This window comes from Colias philodice, chromosome 5, assembly GCF_061535455.1.
Source record: "Colias philodice isolate Cphi_HAF_F1 chromosome 5, ilColPhil1 Martin Lab GWU primary, whole genome shotgun sequence".
In the NCBI taxonomy this organism is placed as follows: Eukaryota; Metazoa; Arthropoda; class Insecta; order Lepidoptera; family Pieridae; genus Colias; species Colias philodice.
In genome coordinates this window covers 3,879,172-3,897,972 of record NC_143090.1, presented here as the reverse complement: position 1 = coordinate 3,897,972, position 18,801 = coordinate 3,879,172, and the positions used below count along the sequence as shown (strand labels likewise).

The 18,801-nt window shown below is 34.5% G+C and overlaps 1 protein-coding gene and 2 long non-coding RNA genes across 5 annotated transcripts; all 3 read left to right on the top strand.

The window, feature by feature from the left end:
* The first annotated feature begins 1,689 nt into the window (after nt 1–1,689).
* LOC149488376 (heterogeneous nuclear ribonucleoprotein A1-like) lies at nt 1,690–5,041 on the top strand. Of its 2 annotated transcripts, none has more exons than XM_089695512.1 (6): nt 1,690–1,862; nt 2,086–2,309; nt 2,703–2,947; nt 3,192–3,326; nt 3,625–3,943; nt 4,280–5,041. In XM_089695512.1, the coding sequence occupies exons 1-5, from the start codon at nt 1,833–1,835 to the stop codon at nt 3,939–3,941; spliced, it is 951 nt and encodes a 316-aa protein (XP_089551638.1). In that variant the 5' UTR covers nt 1,690–1,832; the 3' UTR covers nt 3,942–3,943; nt 4,280–5,041. The 2 variants fall into 2 exon arrangements, with proteins under 2 accessions (XP_089551638.1, XP_089551639.1); XM_089695513.1 differs by having other exon boundaries at nt 1,691–1,862; nt 3,634–3,943.
* Nucleotides 5,042–8,623: 3,582 nt separating this feature from the next.
* Nucleotides 8,624–9,967, top strand: LOC149488375 (uncharacterized). Its single transcript, XR_016315649.1, has 2 exons — nt 8,624–9,435; nt 9,686–9,967. It is a non-coding gene; the product is annotated as an uncharacterized LOC149488375 (long non-coding RNA).
* A 4,487-nt stretch (nt 9,968–14,454) lies between these two features.
* LOC149488374 (uncharacterized) lies at nt 14,455–15,853 on the top strand. 2 transcript variants are annotated; one of them, XR_016315647.1, is made up of 5 exons: nt 14,455–14,597; nt 14,890–15,124; nt 15,252–15,323; nt 15,442–15,521; nt 15,626–15,853. It is a non-coding gene; the product is annotated as an uncharacterized LOC149488374 (long non-coding RNA). The 2 variants fall into 2 exon arrangements; XR_016315648.1 differs by lacking the exon at nt 14,455–14,597 and adding an exon at nt 14,619–14,801.
* The last annotated feature ends 2,948 nt before the right edge of the window (nt 15,854–18,801 follow it).

The window sequence follows — 18,801 nt, the reverse complement described above, 5'->3', positions numbered from 1 at the left end:
AACACTGGGTAATGGGTTCAGATTTGGCTGGCCAGACTCTACCTATTTATTGAATGGAAATTCAATATGATGTAGGTAGGTACCTATTGAACTTCCATTCCATATTATTAATTCAAACTAAAGTTTATTTATTACACTCTATAGGTACTCTTTAACCCGCGGCTATAAGTTCCGTAAATGTGCCGCGAAATTAAAACCGAGAATTAAGGGTTATAGGAACCTTCTTGGAATCCTATACAAATTACCATTCCATATTCAAACGTTCCTAGATGACGAAAAAACTGTGTGGTTTTATGAAACTACGGTAAAAGTGAAACGCACAAAATTATCGTTTTTGTACGATAATTATCGTACGGTTCGACCATCACGCGACATGCGCTACACAGACCAAAAAGTTTGAGACGATGTAATAAAAGTTTCACTTTAATAGCAAACACAAAGAATCAGACATCAGTTTAACCCTTAATTGAAGTTTTTGACGAAAAAGATAATACCAAATCTTTAGGTTTGTCTTAAGGTTTGTATACATATGTGGCATTAGAAATTTGCCTCGCAATGTGGATTAAATACTATAGAACGGTACTTCGAATTCTGGCAGAATTTAATAATATAAGTACTTGAGTACTTTGTTTGTTTGAGGAAATGAGTTTATTTAATTTAGTTAAACATTATGTTTCTTTACATTCTCATAAACACCACATGCAGCAGCGTCTTTCCAATCTATACAACAGCTGTCTTCTATAACTGGACTTATTAGATTTTTTGTCAAGTGTAAGTAAGTCGTGTAGTATAGTCGGGAACGAAGACGCAAGCATCCACGATACAAACTATACACGATCAGTACTATGATTACAATACATACATTCGTGTATGTATAAATTGTTATCATAATATCTAAAAGATCTAATAGATTTAAAAGCAGCAATACAATAATATTATTTATATATACGCGAGCTGAAAAGACGCTGCGCTTACTCCGAAACATACACGATTAGTCCGCATTTGTACTGGCGCTGTATGTTTTGGAGCGCTATTCTTACTTACTTCATACTTACTTCACTACAAATTAGTATACGCGAGTATTTGCATACTGCTATTGTATAGATTGGAAGAACTTTGTAAAAAAGTTACTTCCAATCTATACGTGATTAGTTTCACACCGTTGCGTATATGCTGGCCTTGTATAATTATTTGGAAAGACGCCATGCAGCAAAGGCGAAACCACCATGAAACGCCGAACTATACCTATAAACAAAGCCGACGATTTTGAAAACACGATTTAGGTGTAATTTATTGTAATAAGGTCTATTTTATATATATTAATTTCACTTGCTGATGACGAACAAACGATTTGTTTAGATAAAATTACATAATTAAAAATATTTGTTGTTTGCCAATTTCAATGAGCTCGGCTTGTAGGCGTGTTATTTGAATTACCGCTCGGCGCTCGTACCTCGTGAATGCATTTTTTATGTGTTTGACTGTGCATTTTTCTATATAAATGGAGATACTTACAAGCAGAGCTAAAACATGGTGGGCAGCAATAATAATATTATGTAAACGATTTTTATGTAATTTTTATTTTTAATCTGTTACCTTCATTCATTTCGTTCATTCATCAGTCACTGTTGACGTATCAAGTTCAACCAAGTTCAACTCACAACGCAGATCGATCGTTGAACGTCGCTACTCGCTACTCGGTCTTTTTGGCGTGGCGTCGGTTGGGGTTGGTCGTGTTGTGGGAAGATTTGTAATTCTAGTCCGTTCACGCCACGTTCAAAAGAATTTTTTTATTAATAATTAATTAAGCAGTTTATTTAGTTAAAGCAAAAATGCGGCCTCAAAATGGTGACGACGGTTTTGTAAGTATTATTTTATTTCATATTTTTGTGATGAATCATCTTATTATTGAAAATGCTTTAATTAATTTAGATCTTCGTTTATTTATTTGCATTTGATAAATTATGTTTCACTTTTATATTGGTTAAATATTTTAGTATTTAGTTTTGCTATAAATTATCTTAAGTTTCGTTTGCGATTGCGACCACGCCATCCGCCATTTTGTTGACCGTGTTCTACTTGCAGGATGAGCCCGAGGTTCACCGAAAAATCTTCATCGGTGGGTTAAACTACCGAACAACAGATGAATCTCTTAAATCACATTTTGAAAAATGGGGAGAAATCGTGGACGTTGTTGTTATGAAAGATCCAAAAACGAAGAGATCACGCGGCTTCGGTTTCATCACTTATTCCAAAGCACACATGGTAGATGACGCTCAAAACAACAGGCCGCATCGTATTGATGGACGGTGAGTTTTACAATATTTTACTTTACTACTGCAGTCCAGCTATATAAAAGCTTATAAATCGCTTTTATATCGTTTTTTACTGCAAATATAATATGACAACACCTGGTGAATGTCTTGTGTATTCGGTATACGTGGCATTTTCTGTGAGGTCAACAAACTTTTAATATGTTAATGTCGTTATGTATAGCGTTTTTGTTGTTCTTGATATCTTAATTATTGATGAATATCATTTTTAGTTAAAATACTTATAAATTTAGGTTTTAATAGAAAAGTGTGAGCCTCGTGGTTTCAACTTTTCAAGTAACCTAATTAGCCAAAGTGAGGTTAGCCGGGGGGGTTTTTCAAGACATTTTGTGTGTGTATTTCAATAAGTTAATTTCTTTTTCTTTTTAGTTTTGTGGAAACAAAACGAGCAGTTGCAAGACAAGATATTAAGAATCCAGAAGCTGGTGCAACTGTAAAGAAATTGTTTATTGGTGGTATTAAGGATGATCATGATGAAGAACAATTAAGACAGTATTTCTCTAATTATGGTGAAGTGAAAAATGTCAGTATAGTCACAGATAAGGCAACTGGCAAAAAGAGGGGCTTTGGATTTGTTGAGTTTGATGATTATGACCCTGTAGACAAAATTTGCTGTAAGTTTAAACTTTTATATTTTATTCTTGATATTTGTGCCACAGCTTTGCCCCAGAATGGAACATTTGTGTCCAAACTGGCTTCCTCTGACTGTGGAAAGTAAAGAATTGATTAAAGCTATACCTGACTATAATTTTTCATAATAGATCTGGTACGCAAATCAACTTACATTTTTATAATTATCATATGGTTTTTTTCATGCAACTTAAAACAGTGTTTAATTGACATGTGAATTATTTTTAGTAAATGCCCCACACAAAGTAAATGGTAAACAGTTGGATGTTAAAAAGGCATTGCCAAAGGATGGCTCTGATCAAAGAGGCGGAAGACAGGGTGGTGGCCCTGGTAGAAATGACAACTGGGGTGGTAATGGTGGAGGTAAATTGAGTTTTTATTTTGTATAATTGCTAAAATTTTATCAATCACTAGCCGCTCCGCGCGGTTTCACCCCTGTGGCTCCTCTCCTGTTGGTCTTTGCGTGATGATATATTATAGCCTATAGCCTTCCTCGATAAATGAGCTATCTAACACCGAAAGAATTTTTTAAATCGGACCAGTAGTTCACGAGATTAGCGCGTTCAAACAAACAAACTCTTCAGCTTTATAATATTAGTATTAGTATAGATTTTCTTTAATTAAATCTAAAGTTATTACAGCAAGTATTAAATTACAAAAGACGTTTCAGGTGGATATGGAAACAACCAAGGAGGTTGGAACAATTCTAACCCATGGGATAACAACCAGGGTGGTTGGGGAGGTGGCAACCAAGGGGGTGGTGGGTACGGGGGTGGAAATCAAAGAGGAGGATGGGGTAACCAAGAGTTTGGTAACTATGGTAATCAAGGATATAGCGGTGGGCCGACGAGGAACCAGCAGTATGGTGGGAACAACAGGTCGGCTCCATACAACATGAACCAGGGAGGTGGTAGTGGCGGCGGCGGCTATGGAGGTGGCAACTACGGAGGCCAGGGAGGCCGCGGAGGGAGATTCTAAACGTATGTATACAACACATCCTTCATTAACATTCACAACAAACTTAACCCCTTGACCACCGAGCGGCCCGATCGGGCCACGACACAATAGATTTTCTATTGTCTGTTATTCCGGGGGCTGAGGGATTAAATTAACACATCAATTATTAGATGTCTCTTTACTCAAGTCATTTATATTTAACACTGCTATTAGGTGTATCAAAACGTTTTTAGGTTTTACTACATAGCATTAATGGTTTAGGGCTAGATAGCTCAAGTTAGATAGTTGAATGATTAATGCTATGAAGGAACTCAGTGTTTACATGTACATGATTTATTAAAGGTTTTTTCAATCTCTAGGTTACGTGCTAAGTACACTAGTAGTGCAGAGTATATCGTGCTAGTGTAGGCGCTCCGGAGCTCGATAGTTACACCTCATGGTCTACACTCGAGACCACCTAGGAGAAGGCGTCAGGAAAATTAGATGATAGATAGATCGTAACATTATCTTTTAGAAGGAATATTTTATGAATAATTTTTACTATGTACTGATATGTAAGTTCGCTATTTATTGTGGTACTTAGGTACTTATCGTGACATACTGTTAAGGACACGTATACTTTGTGAAATAAAATACATTTACTTTTTCATAAATAAGTACAATTTAGGATTTAATGTTTGGAGTTGTGTAGAAGCTAGACGAGAAAGGACAGTGTTAGTTGACTTTAGATGGATAAATCATCATGATTAATTTATTTTCCTGACTCAGTATTAAGTTCTCAAATAGATGTTGTAAGTGTTTAGGTTATAGAAATGGACTTATAGGATAATTTGATGTAAAATAAATTTTAATACAAAATCTGTAGGGTTGTTTCTTTAGATCTGTAAATAGACCTTTTATTAAATCATTGTTAGAAATTAAGTTCGTATTATATCTCAGACACTAGAAGGTTTAAATGCTAGAAAAATAAATAGGATACTGCATTAAAAAATGATAAGGATTATATTCAAGTGGAGTATGTAGCTTCAAACCATCTAGTAGTTTTATCATAAACAGATACCTTATATAAATATTAAGTAGATACTACATACATAGATGTTTCAATAAATTAATCACATTGCGTGGTGTTTAGTCATTTTACCCTAAAAATAAACTGTTTATGCATGTTAGTTACAGATATCAAATATTTTTCTAAGAAAGTGGATTACACATAACTACTTATGTCTTCATTAAAAGATCGATTAACAATTCATCTTGACTTTCTATTATTATAGCACTTAAATTGTTGCATACATATCTGTATTTCTTTTTGCTTTATTTTCTTCATCTCCATCACATACCTCTGGTTCAGCCAAAATGGTTGTTTTTGTATCTACTTTACCTGGCTGTGATATTCTTCAACGACATGCAAACTTTCTGTTTAGAAAAAAATATTTAGACATGCATTGAACATTGTACCTAGGTAATTTAACATTCATAGAGTAATTTCGCCTGTAAATTTTGCGTCACAACTTTGATAGGAGATAGTTAGAGTAGGTATTGAATAAAGAAGTACCTAGGTACCGGTTAACAGGTTAGTTGAATGCATATAAGATACAAATTATTATCTTACTATTTATTAATAATATGGCACGGTCTGCCAAATGGATTGTTAAATCGACCTACCCTACATATTTAAAGGCTTATTACACTATCCGATATGAAGGGCCCTGCATCTAGGGTGGGCGTGTTCCCTAGTTAGTGTGGCGCTTATTACACTTCTCTGCGAATTGGGCCCTAACTCAGTTTATACGCAAATGTCTAGAGAGATAAACGTATTGTTGCATTGTACAGTTGCTGTAGCAGTGGCAACCGTTGACGCAATAACAAATATTAAAAAAAGAAGCGAAAAATCTGGGTGAAAGAGTATTTGCGGTTACGTGAAAAGCTTTCAAATATGCAAATAGGTACTAAGCGTGCTTGAACCGAGAGTTTTAATGAATTAATTAGAGTAGGTGCAGAACAATTTGAACACTTGTTGAGTTTTAAAACAATTAAATAAACAATTGATTTAAACAATTTATTTGTTAACATGGCGGTGTGATCACAAACATTTGGAACTTCCCTTTTAAGTTATATAAACCTGTAGTAGGGAAGTTTGGTGACACCTTACATACAAAAGCAGCCACTCCACGCACTAGTCGCGCGGCAACTGAGCTCCCTAACCGCCCTAAACGTTATTACATTACCCAATCTGCAGGGCGCTTAGGGAGCTAGGCAGATCGGGCAGACCCGATCGCCCTAAATCGGGACACTAACTCCCTAAGTCTTATTACACCACTCTTAGTTAGGGTTAGGGTCCCTAAAAATTGGGTGGTCTAATAAGCCTTTTAGCTGACGCGGTAGGTATGTATAGATGCAAATAATGCCTATGTATCGGAATCCTTCATCCTTGATTCATAACTACCTATAGACTACAGACCCAACCTGTATCGATATAAGTACTATCTGAAAATAGGTTATAGTTCGTACAGTTGACTCATCACATGAAACATGATAAGAGACGTACATAGGTGTCTTAAAATATTTAAGCTACCTACCTATAGACTACAGGCCCGTGTTGAAAAAATTATGGGTCATTTGACCCACCAGGTGACCTATCTAGAACGATATAAGAGCATAAAATAATAAGATTCAGCACTATGACGCCACTTGTAAGCTGTCCACCTGAGTGCAGATGAGAATTCGAAGGTTCAGGTAGGGATTTTCTCCCCTTGTCTCCATGATTTTTGTACGGCGTTGCGGAATAATTGATTAAAAGTAGTATAGAAATAGTATGACACAGATGCCGTACAAAATCAAATGACCAAATTTACCCCGGCAACTGTCGAAAAATAAAAATAAATTCCGACTTTGTGGACCACCATTTTTGTACGGCATCTGTGTCCTACTATTTCTATACTGCTTTTAAGCCATTATTCCGCAACGCCGTACAAAAATCATGGTGACAAGGGGAGAAAATCTCTACCTGAACTTTCGAATTCTCATCTGCACTCAGGTGGACAGCTTACGAGTGACGTCATAGTGCTGAATCTTATTATTTTATGCTCTTATATCATTCTAGATAGGTCAGGTGGTGGGTCAAATGACCCATAATTTTTTCAACATGGGCCTGTAGTCTACTACATTTTTCAATAGCTGGAAACCTTGTTTCCTTTTTAGCAACAACGTAGTTACCAATGTACCAAATCATTCATCGAGATCTATAGAGCTTTGAGTTTGATACCTACGTTACTTCTCGCTTTTTGCAATATAATACACAGTGCCTATATAGAAAAGAGAACAAATCTGTCATGTTTATCTATGATTGCCTACGCAAATCAAAAGTATGCGCTGCAATAAGCTATTAGCAAATATTCCGAAAAAATTTATGGGCAATTGACATACATAATGTACCTAGTTAATAATTTGTGGTAGGTACCTACATATATCTACATATACATATAATGTAAAGACTGGCATGAGTAGGTACTACCTACCTAATTCTTTAGTAGGCGGAGTAGTGATGTTCAAAATATTTGATAGTAGCAGGTGTAAACTAGGTAGGTACATGAATTAAAACATGACCTAAAATACCATCGTATCACACAACTTTCACTAGGTATGTATTTTTTTCTCTATATTTTATGATTTATTTACCTATGGCATCGGGAAACTGAGCATCGAGTCGCATTTGCATTCTGGTAAGTTTCTGTAAAATTTATTTTTTTAATTTACATATATTTTTTTTAAAGAATGATTTATTTCACCAATAAATGATGAATAATAAAATGTCGTTGTTTTATTTAATTTCCGTAACTGCTATGTAGTCTATGATATAACATAGTGTGTTGATATTTAACTGATCTTTCCTTTTAGTTTTTTGGAATATTCTTGCAAAGCAGACACCTATTGACTTGCACCATAGGCACACCGTACACGCACATATTCTGCTCCAGTTGTAGTAACATTTTCTTTTTCTTCATTCATATATTAGAAACCTTGTGGTTACTAGGTACCTAGGTAGAGATAAACTACGATAACATGGCGCGCCCCTCCAAAATTCAAAACGCTTGAAAGTATTTACAATGCACCACCAAGATACACAACGCATGTGTGCGTAATGAGACGGCCGTCAAACAAAAACACATCCACGGATTTGTTGCTCGACTAGTCACGCTCTAATCGCTCATTATTATTAGTAATGGCGCTGCACTGACGTATTCTATGAAAACGACACGTGCGTTGTCTTGGGCGCTCGGCAACTTATGATTAGTTGACCAACAAATCTGGACGTAAAGTACTAAAGACGAATACGTACAACTACATACAAACTCCTTCGTAAGGATGTCACTACACACATTGAAACAGTAATTTGGAGGGGCGCGCCATGTTATCGTAGTTTATCTCTATCTAGACATTATAGGTAAACCAGAATCTGATGGCAATTAGGGAAATCAAAATTTTGAGTGTTGAGTGATACTGCTTATTTTTTATTTTGTCCTCAATATCATTACTCACATTACATAAGTGGACAATACTGTACCTACTTAATAATGAGATATCCACTTAATATTATGTAGGTACATACTAACATGTATAATATACAAATTACTTTTATACAGGTAATACATATTATTATTTACACATACCTCTATTTTTATATTCATTACCAACCAGTGCAAACTTAGCACCCCATCTATGGAATTTTGGGTCGAAAATGACCTTGATCGTTAGGTCCCCGTTAGGTCCTTTAAGGTCCACCAATTTTTTCGTTAGGTCCCCTTTAGTTTTTTTTTAAATAATTTTTTAAATTTTAGGTATAAAAAAATTACACTTTAGCACCCCATCCATAGAATTTTGGGTCAAAAATGACCTTAATCTATAGGTCTTCGTTAGGTCCTATAAGGTCCCACAATTTTTTCGTTAGGTCCCCTTTAGTTTTTTTTTAAATATTTTTTTTTTAATTTTGGGTATAAAAAAATTACACTTTAGCACCTCATCCATATCAAAATTGGCGAATTTTATCAAAATCGTATTCTTTACCGTTAGGTCCGTATAGGTCCATCATTGAAATTGTTAAATTATTTATTTTATTAAAATCTATATATTTATAAGAAAGTCGTGTTAGTTACTCCACTTATAACTCAAGAACGGCTGAACCGATTTAGCTGAAAATTGGCAGGGAGGTAGTTTAGAGCCAGGAGAAGGATATAGGATACTAAATATGTACCACGGGCGAAGCCGGGGCACTAGTTATAAAATAATTGAAACCTGCGCATGCGCCTTAGAGCATTAAGACATGCGCACATCATACATAAACAGCGCGAAATTTAAATTGGTATCGTTTCATTTATTAAATCAATAAATAAATCTATACTAGTCACGTCTGGTTCGAAAGATGAGACTGGCTTTTTATTTCGAAAATTTATTTGGCAACACTTAACAGTTAACTGTCATTAAAACCTGAGTTGTTGATGTGTCAAAGCTTGTCAAAGTGATTTTATTTTCTGCGATTTTAGCTTAGGATTTTAGTGATTTCTAATAATTGAAAACTGAGTTGAAAACATGACGAAAACTTTAAACTATGATTAATAAATTTAAAAAGAAACAATTTGAAAGAGATGTAGTTTTCAAGGAAAAACACACAGTGTGACTTGATATTTTGATACTTTTCATCTTGATTGCATTGCACATTATATGATTTGTTTAATATTATTATTATTATTTTGCATGGATGATACCAGTAATCCAGTTATAAACTATTAAAGCAACAATATAAAATTGAACGATCTGTCCGTTCAAAATGTTTAAAGACACAAAATCAGTATCTCAACGAGATTTCTTCTATGACCGAACCATGTTATTCATGTTGAAGAGCAGTACAAAAAAAACAAGATGGAATAACTGCAGAAATGGAAGAGTTAATGATGTCAGAGATAATGATAGTGATTCTTATTCTTTATTCGCGGCTGAACGCGGCTTTTAGATTTAATATGATTATATTGATTAAACAAAATTTAATTGTATTTTATTATGTTTTTTATTACTTTCACTAGCTGTTCTTTTTTTTATCTGTATCAGATAACTGTACCAGATTACATATATATAATTATATATATAAAAATGAATCGCAAAATGTGTTGGTAAGCGCATAACTCGAGAACGGCTGAACCGATTTCGATAATTTTTTTTTTATTATATTCCTTGAAGTACGAGGATGGTTCTTATGTAGAGAAAACGTAAACATGTACCACGGGCGAAGCCGGGGCGGACCGCTAGTTATATATAAAAATGAATCGCAAAATGTGTTGGTAAGCGCATAACTCGAGAACGGCTGAACCGATTTCGATAATTCTTTTTTTATTATATTCCTTGAAGTACGAGGATGGTTTTTATGTAGAGAAAACGTAAATATGTACCACGGGCGAAGCCGGGGCGGACCGCTAGTATATAATATTATATAGATGAAGAGTTTGTAGAGGTTGTTAATCTCTCAAAAAAACAAAGCTCGTAATAATAAATTAAAGTATCAAAACTTTATTTCCAACTATAACCTAAGTTACCATTAGGTTACCTTAATATGATGATTTTTTGAATTTGCCGCCTTTTCCAGTCTTATCTTTCGTTAGCCGGACTATCACCACAGTATCACCATATTTCCTACAGTATGGCGACGAATGTACTTGTGCAGAGAAACGGAGGGGAACTGGCGGGGGGTCGGGCGACGCGGGCCGCTTAATGCAATCACGCTGAGTTTGCATTAACTATCGCGAAAGGACGACGCAGTCGTATTTTTTGTGTAATAATTTTATTATACATAGGTACTTACATATTCTATTATGGCGCGCAAAAACTGTTCCGTTTACGGATGTAAATCTACATTGAAATCCCAGAAGGAAACAATATTTCAGAAAGATTGTATTAATAATTGTATCTGTTGAATTAAAATCAAAGCTATGTATATGTTGTCCTCATTATTTTCTAATCAGATTGTACATCCCAATGCGAATGCATTACTTCTTAAATGGTATAATATACAATTAAGAACATCCAAAAATAAAGTGTCCACGTAAATAATATTTAGCAGTGCAATATCTGTAATTATATATTTATGAACAAATGATTACATCAGATTTAATAATCGCAATTATTTTGAATGTACATATGAATAAATGATTTCATCATAATATTAATAATCACAATTGTTTTATTTCCCATTTGTTGCAACCCTAGCGTATTTTCGTGTGGCAGCGTAAGTACCTACGCTGGCGGCGGCATCGCGCGACATCAAAGGCGTTTCCTTACTGTAGGAAATAATATTGTAATACTGTGCTATCACTATCATTATTATATTATACATAGTATAAAACAAAGTCGCTTTCTCTGTCCCTATGTCCCTTTGTACGCTTAAATCTTTGAAACTACGCAACGGATTTTGATGCAGTTTCTTTTAATAGATAGAGTGATTCAAGAGGAAGGTTTATATGTATAATAACATCCATTAAATAGTGGAGAAGTACTGCTATTTTTGAGGTTTCTAATGTGATGTCGTAAAAAATTACCAGCCTTACTTATAAAAACTGACTGATCTGTTGCATAAACACCTCTCAGTTAAATAACTCTCAACTCCTTAAACAATTATTAAAATAATCTTAGGTACTTATAAACCTATCTCAGCAGTCTCTCAACCGTAGACAGAGAAACCAATAGACAAATTGATATCTTATGTCGCATTCACACAAGAAAAAGAGCAACTTATGCCGGTGTTGTGTAAAGAAATGAGAGAGAATGATAAAATTTTTTGTTTCACCCAGCGTGCCACTTTTTTCAAGAATAGCAACCTACTTATATAAACAAAGTTTGACAGCTAGCTATCGTCTTCCTTAAAAATATAGTTTTTACATGTTATAAGTTACGTAATTCATGGTATGTTTGGTTTCGAATGATTTAGACTTACTGTTAATACTTTATAAAATAATACCATGGTGCGGTGTAGCGTTAAAGGGTGTAAAAGTGATAGTGGAACGAAAATGCCTGGATTGTCTTTTCACTCGTAAGTATACAACTCTTTATCAGTTTATAGGCCTTCATGATATTTCAGCGTGTTAATATATTGTGTATCACGTGCTGTTGACTTGAATACATTGTTTAAAAACCACAGAAATAACAATTATAAATTTTAACCTAAAAAATTTTGTGTTGCCAACTTTTCTACAAATTGTTACCCACTATTATGGGAAATAATAATATATATTCTACAGTGTGTATTTAATTAAATATCTGAAATATTTTATGGCTTGTTCCAGTTTTCCTGAACCGGATAATTTACGACAAATTTGGATTGTAGCTACAGGATGAACAGATTGGAAACCAAAACCGAAGGTTAGAAAGTATTACGGCAATCACCACCACCGCGACGCTGCCCCGCCGAAGACAATGGACACTCTTGGTTCCAACATTGAACCGGAAGGACGTAGTTAATTAAGTTAGAGATAGTTTAAATGTAATTTTTTTATTACAATAAATTATTATTAAGTAAATTTCGTTTTTTTTTGCGCCTTCGCGGGTCGGTCAATATAATTAACGTGTGTACATCTGTTAATACTTACGAAAATAAACATTCTTTTATTTTTTTTTTATTTTATTTTATAAAAAATAAAACAAAATATCGTATTTTATAAAAATGTTGTGTGGTTTTATGAAACCACGGTAAAAGTGAAACTGTTCGAACGGTTCCGAACACTGCTTTGTGTAGCGCATGTCGCGTGACGGTCGGCTGCCGAGTAGGTATACCTACTCGGCAGCCGCGATACACGCGACATGCGCTACACAGACCAAAAAGTTTGAGACGATGTAATAAAAGTTTCACTTTAAAAAATAAACAATCGAGTTTTCATCTACATTATCATTACATACACATTTTCATATGGGATTATGATAATGATATATATTCATATTATATAATATACTAGCTTTCCACCCGCGGCTTCGCCCGCTTTGTCTAAAACATAATAAATTATATAATAATAATTATATGTATAATAAAACCTTCCTCTTGAATCACTCTATCTATTACAAAAAACCGCATCAAAATTCGTTGCGTAGTTTTAAAGATTTAAACATACATAGGGACATAGGGACAGAAAAAGCGACTTTGTTTTATACTATGTAGTGATAGGTATGTGTATATACATAATATGTATTACCCATATAAAAGTAATATGTTTATAATATACTAGCTGCGCTCCGCGGTTTCACCCGCGTGGCTCCACTCCTGTTGGTCAAATGCTAGGCGTCCATTACAGGCGGATCGGGCCGGGCCGCATCGCAACGGGCCGTCTCTAATGGACGCGCTGTTTGCTCCTGCGTCCACCTGTACGGGGCGCGGCGGACCGCCTAGGCGGATTTTATCTAACAGACGCTCGCCGCTCACATCCGCCTGCCTGCGTCCACTAGACGGGTCGGGGCGGGCCGGGCCGCAGCGCACCGCCGGCAGAAATCCGCCTGCGAAGCGATATCCGCCAATGCGTTGCGGCCCGCCCCGGCCCGATCCGTCGCTAATGGACGATGTTTCATACAAAACATAGGCCGGCGTATTTTTGCGTTGCGATGCGGCCCGGCCCGATCCGCCTAGTGGACGCCAGCCATAAGTGTTATGGTACAATATAGCCTTCCTCGATCAATGGGCTATCTAACACTGAAAGAATTTTTCAAATCGGAATCAAAGTAGTTCCTGCGAATGTCCCTTCCCTCCTCACCTTCACCCCGTCCCGCACTACGCCTCCTCATTGTATTAAACAGTATACCTACTATTTTCTGTAAATTGACACTTTTAAAAATTCATTATATCTTTTGAATGGAATATCGCGGACTTTCTTGTAGATATTGGTCCATTCTATAATACCGTAGAACATTTATTTGTTCTATTTTCAATAGATTCCGCAGCGCACGCGATGACAGAATTTTTATTAAGGATATAATATTATTGCATTTTTGGAAAGGATATCTAATTTTTTTGAAAATGCAATATAGCCTATGTTGCTCAGTGAAGATGCAGCTTTCTAAAGGTGAAAGAATTTTTGAAATCGGTCCAGTAGTTTATGCGTGAAAACCATACATACATACATACATAATTACAAACATTTCCTCTTTATAATATTAGTATAAATTAGTATAAACATGTAAGTAATGTGGATATCTCATTATTATCCACTTATGTTATGTGAATAATGATAGAGAGATTTGTATCTTACAAATTGCGGGGTAAATTTTCCCTCACATGGTAACCCTAAATATTGTGACGTATTCTTTTTTATCTCTTTCTGCGACACGCATTGCCGGTGTCTATTGGATTCTCTGTCTACGCTCTCAACTAAGTTACGTCAATATATGTATTTTTTTCTAGTAACATTATCGAAATAAAACCCGCTATTCACGTAAAACTTGACTAAAAATGTACTTTTTGACAAATATGAATGGTAGACTTTATTTTGTATGACGTTTAACGGTTTAACTGACAGGATATTGATAACTTTCAAATTTCAAACATTTGTACAGATTTGAGATTTTTGATAAATTCAAATTCAGTTTTAATTTAAAATGAGTTCAATGATCAATAAACGTTCTCGTTCGACGAATTGGAGTGAGGAGGATAAGGTACGTAATGTACACAAGAAATCTAATAGAATGTACTTATTTCCTTACATGTTTTAATGCTTATTAATAAATATATATTGCTCTTTAGAAAGTGCTTCGAAAATAATTAGTGCTCGAGCGAGCACATATTATATTAGAGAATAAGGATACGTCGACTAATACAAATACAGCAAAAAAACTTGCATGGGAAGATGTTTTGTCTTGGTTATTTTAGTTTTACTTATTCTAACAGTTTCTTGTATTTAATAAATTGTTACAGTGTAATAACATTATTATTGTATTTATATTTCAGTTATAATATCATTTCACTCCATAAAAGGGACTTAAGCCAAATACAAAATCAGTGGAGGAATTTGAAGAAAGCTAAGGCTTCGGAACACAAATTTAGAACGGCAAGAAACATGACAGGCGGGGGACCTCCGCCACCAAGTCCTCCGCCTGAAGATCAAGAGCTTATAGCAGCTCTTCCTAATGAGTTTGTGGTTGATAACAATCCTTTCGATAGCGATGCAACACATGGCCAACAGGTTTATATTTTTTACATTTTCTACTGCTATTATTCCTTAATTTGGAATATCCATTAAGGGATAATAGCGCTATGCATATATAGTTTTTTATTGTGAGATTGAGTAATTATATTTTATATATTTATAGGAAGTTACTAAGGAGTCTGCTGATGATACATTGAAATTGAATGAAAATGATGAAAGCACTGCACATGCATAGGTAATCATATTATATAATAATTTGTATAATATTTTTATCAGTTATGTTATACAAAAATATCAGTATTATAAATTAAATTTATATTATTTTAAAATAATTATTATTTTTTTATTTTTAGCCTGAATTGCCAAATTTCTCCACTGAATTGCCACGTATAAATCCTACACATCATATTTTCAAAGCTAAACCAAAAAAAACGTAAGTATGTAATGTTGAAAATAGAATTTCATGAAATTTCCTGTGCTTATTGTTCAGCTGTGATTTATGTGAAATAATGTTTAATGTTTATGTTATTTTTACAGTGGGAAATCAAATTCCAATTACGAGCATCAATTATTCCTCCTTGCAAAAAAAAGCAGGGAGGAATTAATGAAGCAACAACAAGAGTTGCATCTATTAAGAATAGAGCAAGAGAGGGAGCTTCACCTATTAAGAATAGAACAAGAGAGGGAGCTTCACGAGAAGAAGCTCCAAATACTTGCATTAGAGGAGGAATATTTAAAAAAAATAAATTTTGAAAAATAATAAAATATGGTTTTTATTGATTAAAATAAGTTTCAATATAAATGGCCCTGTTTATATTTTCGTCTTCATCTTCTATATTATCAGGGATAGTTGGATCGATTAATAATTGATTTTCAAGGCCTGAAGGATCTAGAAAAATACAAAATAAAGAATTAAAATATGCTTATTTTTTATGTATTGGCATTATTAAATATACTTTGTTTACATATTAGTTTGCACAAATACCTTGATTTAAAATAGACTCATTAAAGAGTATTGCTAAATTGTGCAAAACTGCACAAGCAACAATAGTGGTCTTGATCACTTGCAGAGACCCTCGCATTGTTTCGTTGAGTATGCGGAATCTTTGCTTCCACACCCCAAAGCAACGCTCTACAGTATTCCTCGTTCGTATGTGACTCAGGTTGTACCTTTCTTCTGCCTGTGTCCTTGGTCTTAATATTGGTGTTAGAAGATGCGAAGTACAAGGATACCCGCTATCTCCAATCAGCTTCCCATGAAATTCATTCTCCTCAAACCTCCGCTTTATTGAGCTTTCTCTATATATGCGGGAATCATGTGTACTTCCTCTCCAGTGACACACAATATCGCAGATTTTAAGGTCAGAGTCACATACTACCTGTAATTATTGTCATCAATATTATTATAAATTAGAAACACATAATAGCACACATAACAATGAAAATTTATTACTTTAAATACACTATGATCAAACTAAAATGTTATTGTACAATGTTCATACTTGAGTGTTAATGGAGTAATGTCCCTTCCTATTAACATAGTACTGTCCAGCCTCTCCACTCACTTTGCGTATCTTAATATGAGTGCAATCTATTGCACCAATGATACGCTTCATCCCGCATATTATGGCCTCAAATTTCCTAATTGCTTTGGCTTCCTCGGTTGAGTTCGACGGCATATTAATATAACGCGAACTTTTAGAAGCTAACGCAATAGCAACATTTCGGGACAAACGGGAAAGTGTCTGTTGACTCATTCTGTGAATGTCAGCACAATCTTCTTGGATCTGTAATGTAATAGATCGTTATACAGGCTTTTCTATTGTATATATCCAAAACTAGAGCACAAGTCACATCTACCTCATGCCGGCCCCAATATCGAATAACTGCCATCACTTGCAGTTCCACTGGAATACCGCCCCCTCGAGTGTCCACGCGAAGGTCATCCCGAATCAAATTAATGATTTGTTGCATGTTATTCTTTCCGAATATATACCTCGACCGTAGTGTGGCCCTGTGGCCGCTACAAAAAATATATTGACACCATAGATTGACACTAATACCAGGTTATTTTAATTCTAGGTTGAAAAGTAGGTTTTTAATCATAGAAATCTAAATAACAAGACACTAGAAGTCGTAAGCGTGCGTGACCTTGTCGCCACTCAGGTGATGTTCACATCACCAGTGCATTCGTCACTGTTCAGTTGCTCTGGAGACGTATGAGTGTATACATGGTGTGTTTCAGCAATTCCCATTGCGGAAATTCTTCCACAAGTTGTAATTATACTTATAAAGGAATAATATTTCATCGGAAAATATTTTTTTTTTAGAAATAATGCCGTTTTTCCTTAAAATTATAGAATATTTACAAGTATTACGAGTGTCACCATAGTAATCGAAATAACAATGAATGACACAGTCGACCATTCTTATTATCACGTTTGTTCGTATTGGAGCAAAAAGTCTCATATACTTAGGGATGTTATTCTAAAATAAACCGTAAATTCGTGCGTTAGGATACATATTCAAAAGCTTAATTTAAAAGTTAAGTTAGTTTTCACTAAAATCAAGCTGTCCAATAAAAGGCATAGTTTACTTGTGTGTACTGTTTAGCTTTCGGTTTGAATGTGTTGATTTTGGCGACAGCGGTTTTCATACGAATTATGACATTATAGCACTTCTATGTGTCTTGTTATTTAGATTTCTATGTTTTTAATAAATAAGCACTCTCAGAACAATAGATTTATTTAATAAATGAAACGATACCATTTTAAATTTCGCGCTGTTTATGTATGATGTGCGCATGCCTTAATGCTCTAAGGCGCATGCGCAGGTTTTTATTATTTTATAATTTTAATAAAATAAATAATTCAACAATTTCAATGATGAGCCCATACGGACCTAACGGTAAAGAATACGATTTTGATAAAATTTGCCAATTTTGCTATGGATGGGGTGCTAAAGTGTAACTTTTTTATACCTAAAATTAAAAAAAAATTATTTAAAAAAAAACTAAAGGGGACCTAACGAAAAAATTGTGGGACCTTATAGGACCTAACGGAGACCTATCGATTGAGGTCATTTTTGACCCAAAATTCTATGGATGGGGTGCTAAAGTGCATTTTTTTTTATACCTAAAATTTAAAAAATTATTTAAAAAAAAACTAAAGGGGACCTAACGAAAAAATTGTGGGACCTTAAAGGACCTAACGGGGACCTAACGATCAAGGTCATTTTCGACCCAAAATTCCATTGATGGGGTGCTAAGTTTGCACTGGTTCATTACCAGTATGCCATGTGAAAATATCGATATAATGAACATTATCATTATATCGATATTTCATATCAGATCAAAACTGATTATAATTTTTTATAAAATAAATTAAAATAATGTTTATTTTCGTAAGTATTAACAGACACACATTATAAAATTGACTTGGACAGCTTGGAATTGACGAATAGCCGTATTGGAAACTCCTGTAATAAGTTTTCATAAAATTATATTCTAATCAACAAACAATATTATAGTTACCTACCTACATATTATAATATTTTTTAATTTATAGTATCAAAACGGGTAAGTCCAATTTACCAATAAAATCTTCAAAATTGAAAATTGTGATGTGTTTGACCCTTCTTCATCGAATGTTTTTCTATACACATTATAAACAACACCTCTTGCTTGTGATCGCAGCGGCTTTTTCGACATTTTC

What these genes read in the sequence shown, in the direction of transcription:
- LOC149488376 (XM_089695512.1), top strand. Translation starts at nt 1,833, where the DNA reads ATGCGGCCTCAAAATGGTGACGACGGTTTT. An exon ending in CCCTGTAGACAAAATTTGCT is followed by an intron (nt 2,948 to 3,191) that starts GTAAGTTTAAAC and finishes AATTATTTTTAG; the next exon opens with TAAATGCCCCACACAAAGTA. An exon ending in CTGGGGTGGTAATGGTGGAG is followed by an intron (nt 3,327 to 3,624) that starts GTAAATTGAGTT and finishes AAATTACAAAAG; the next exon opens with ACGTTTCAGGTGGATATGGA.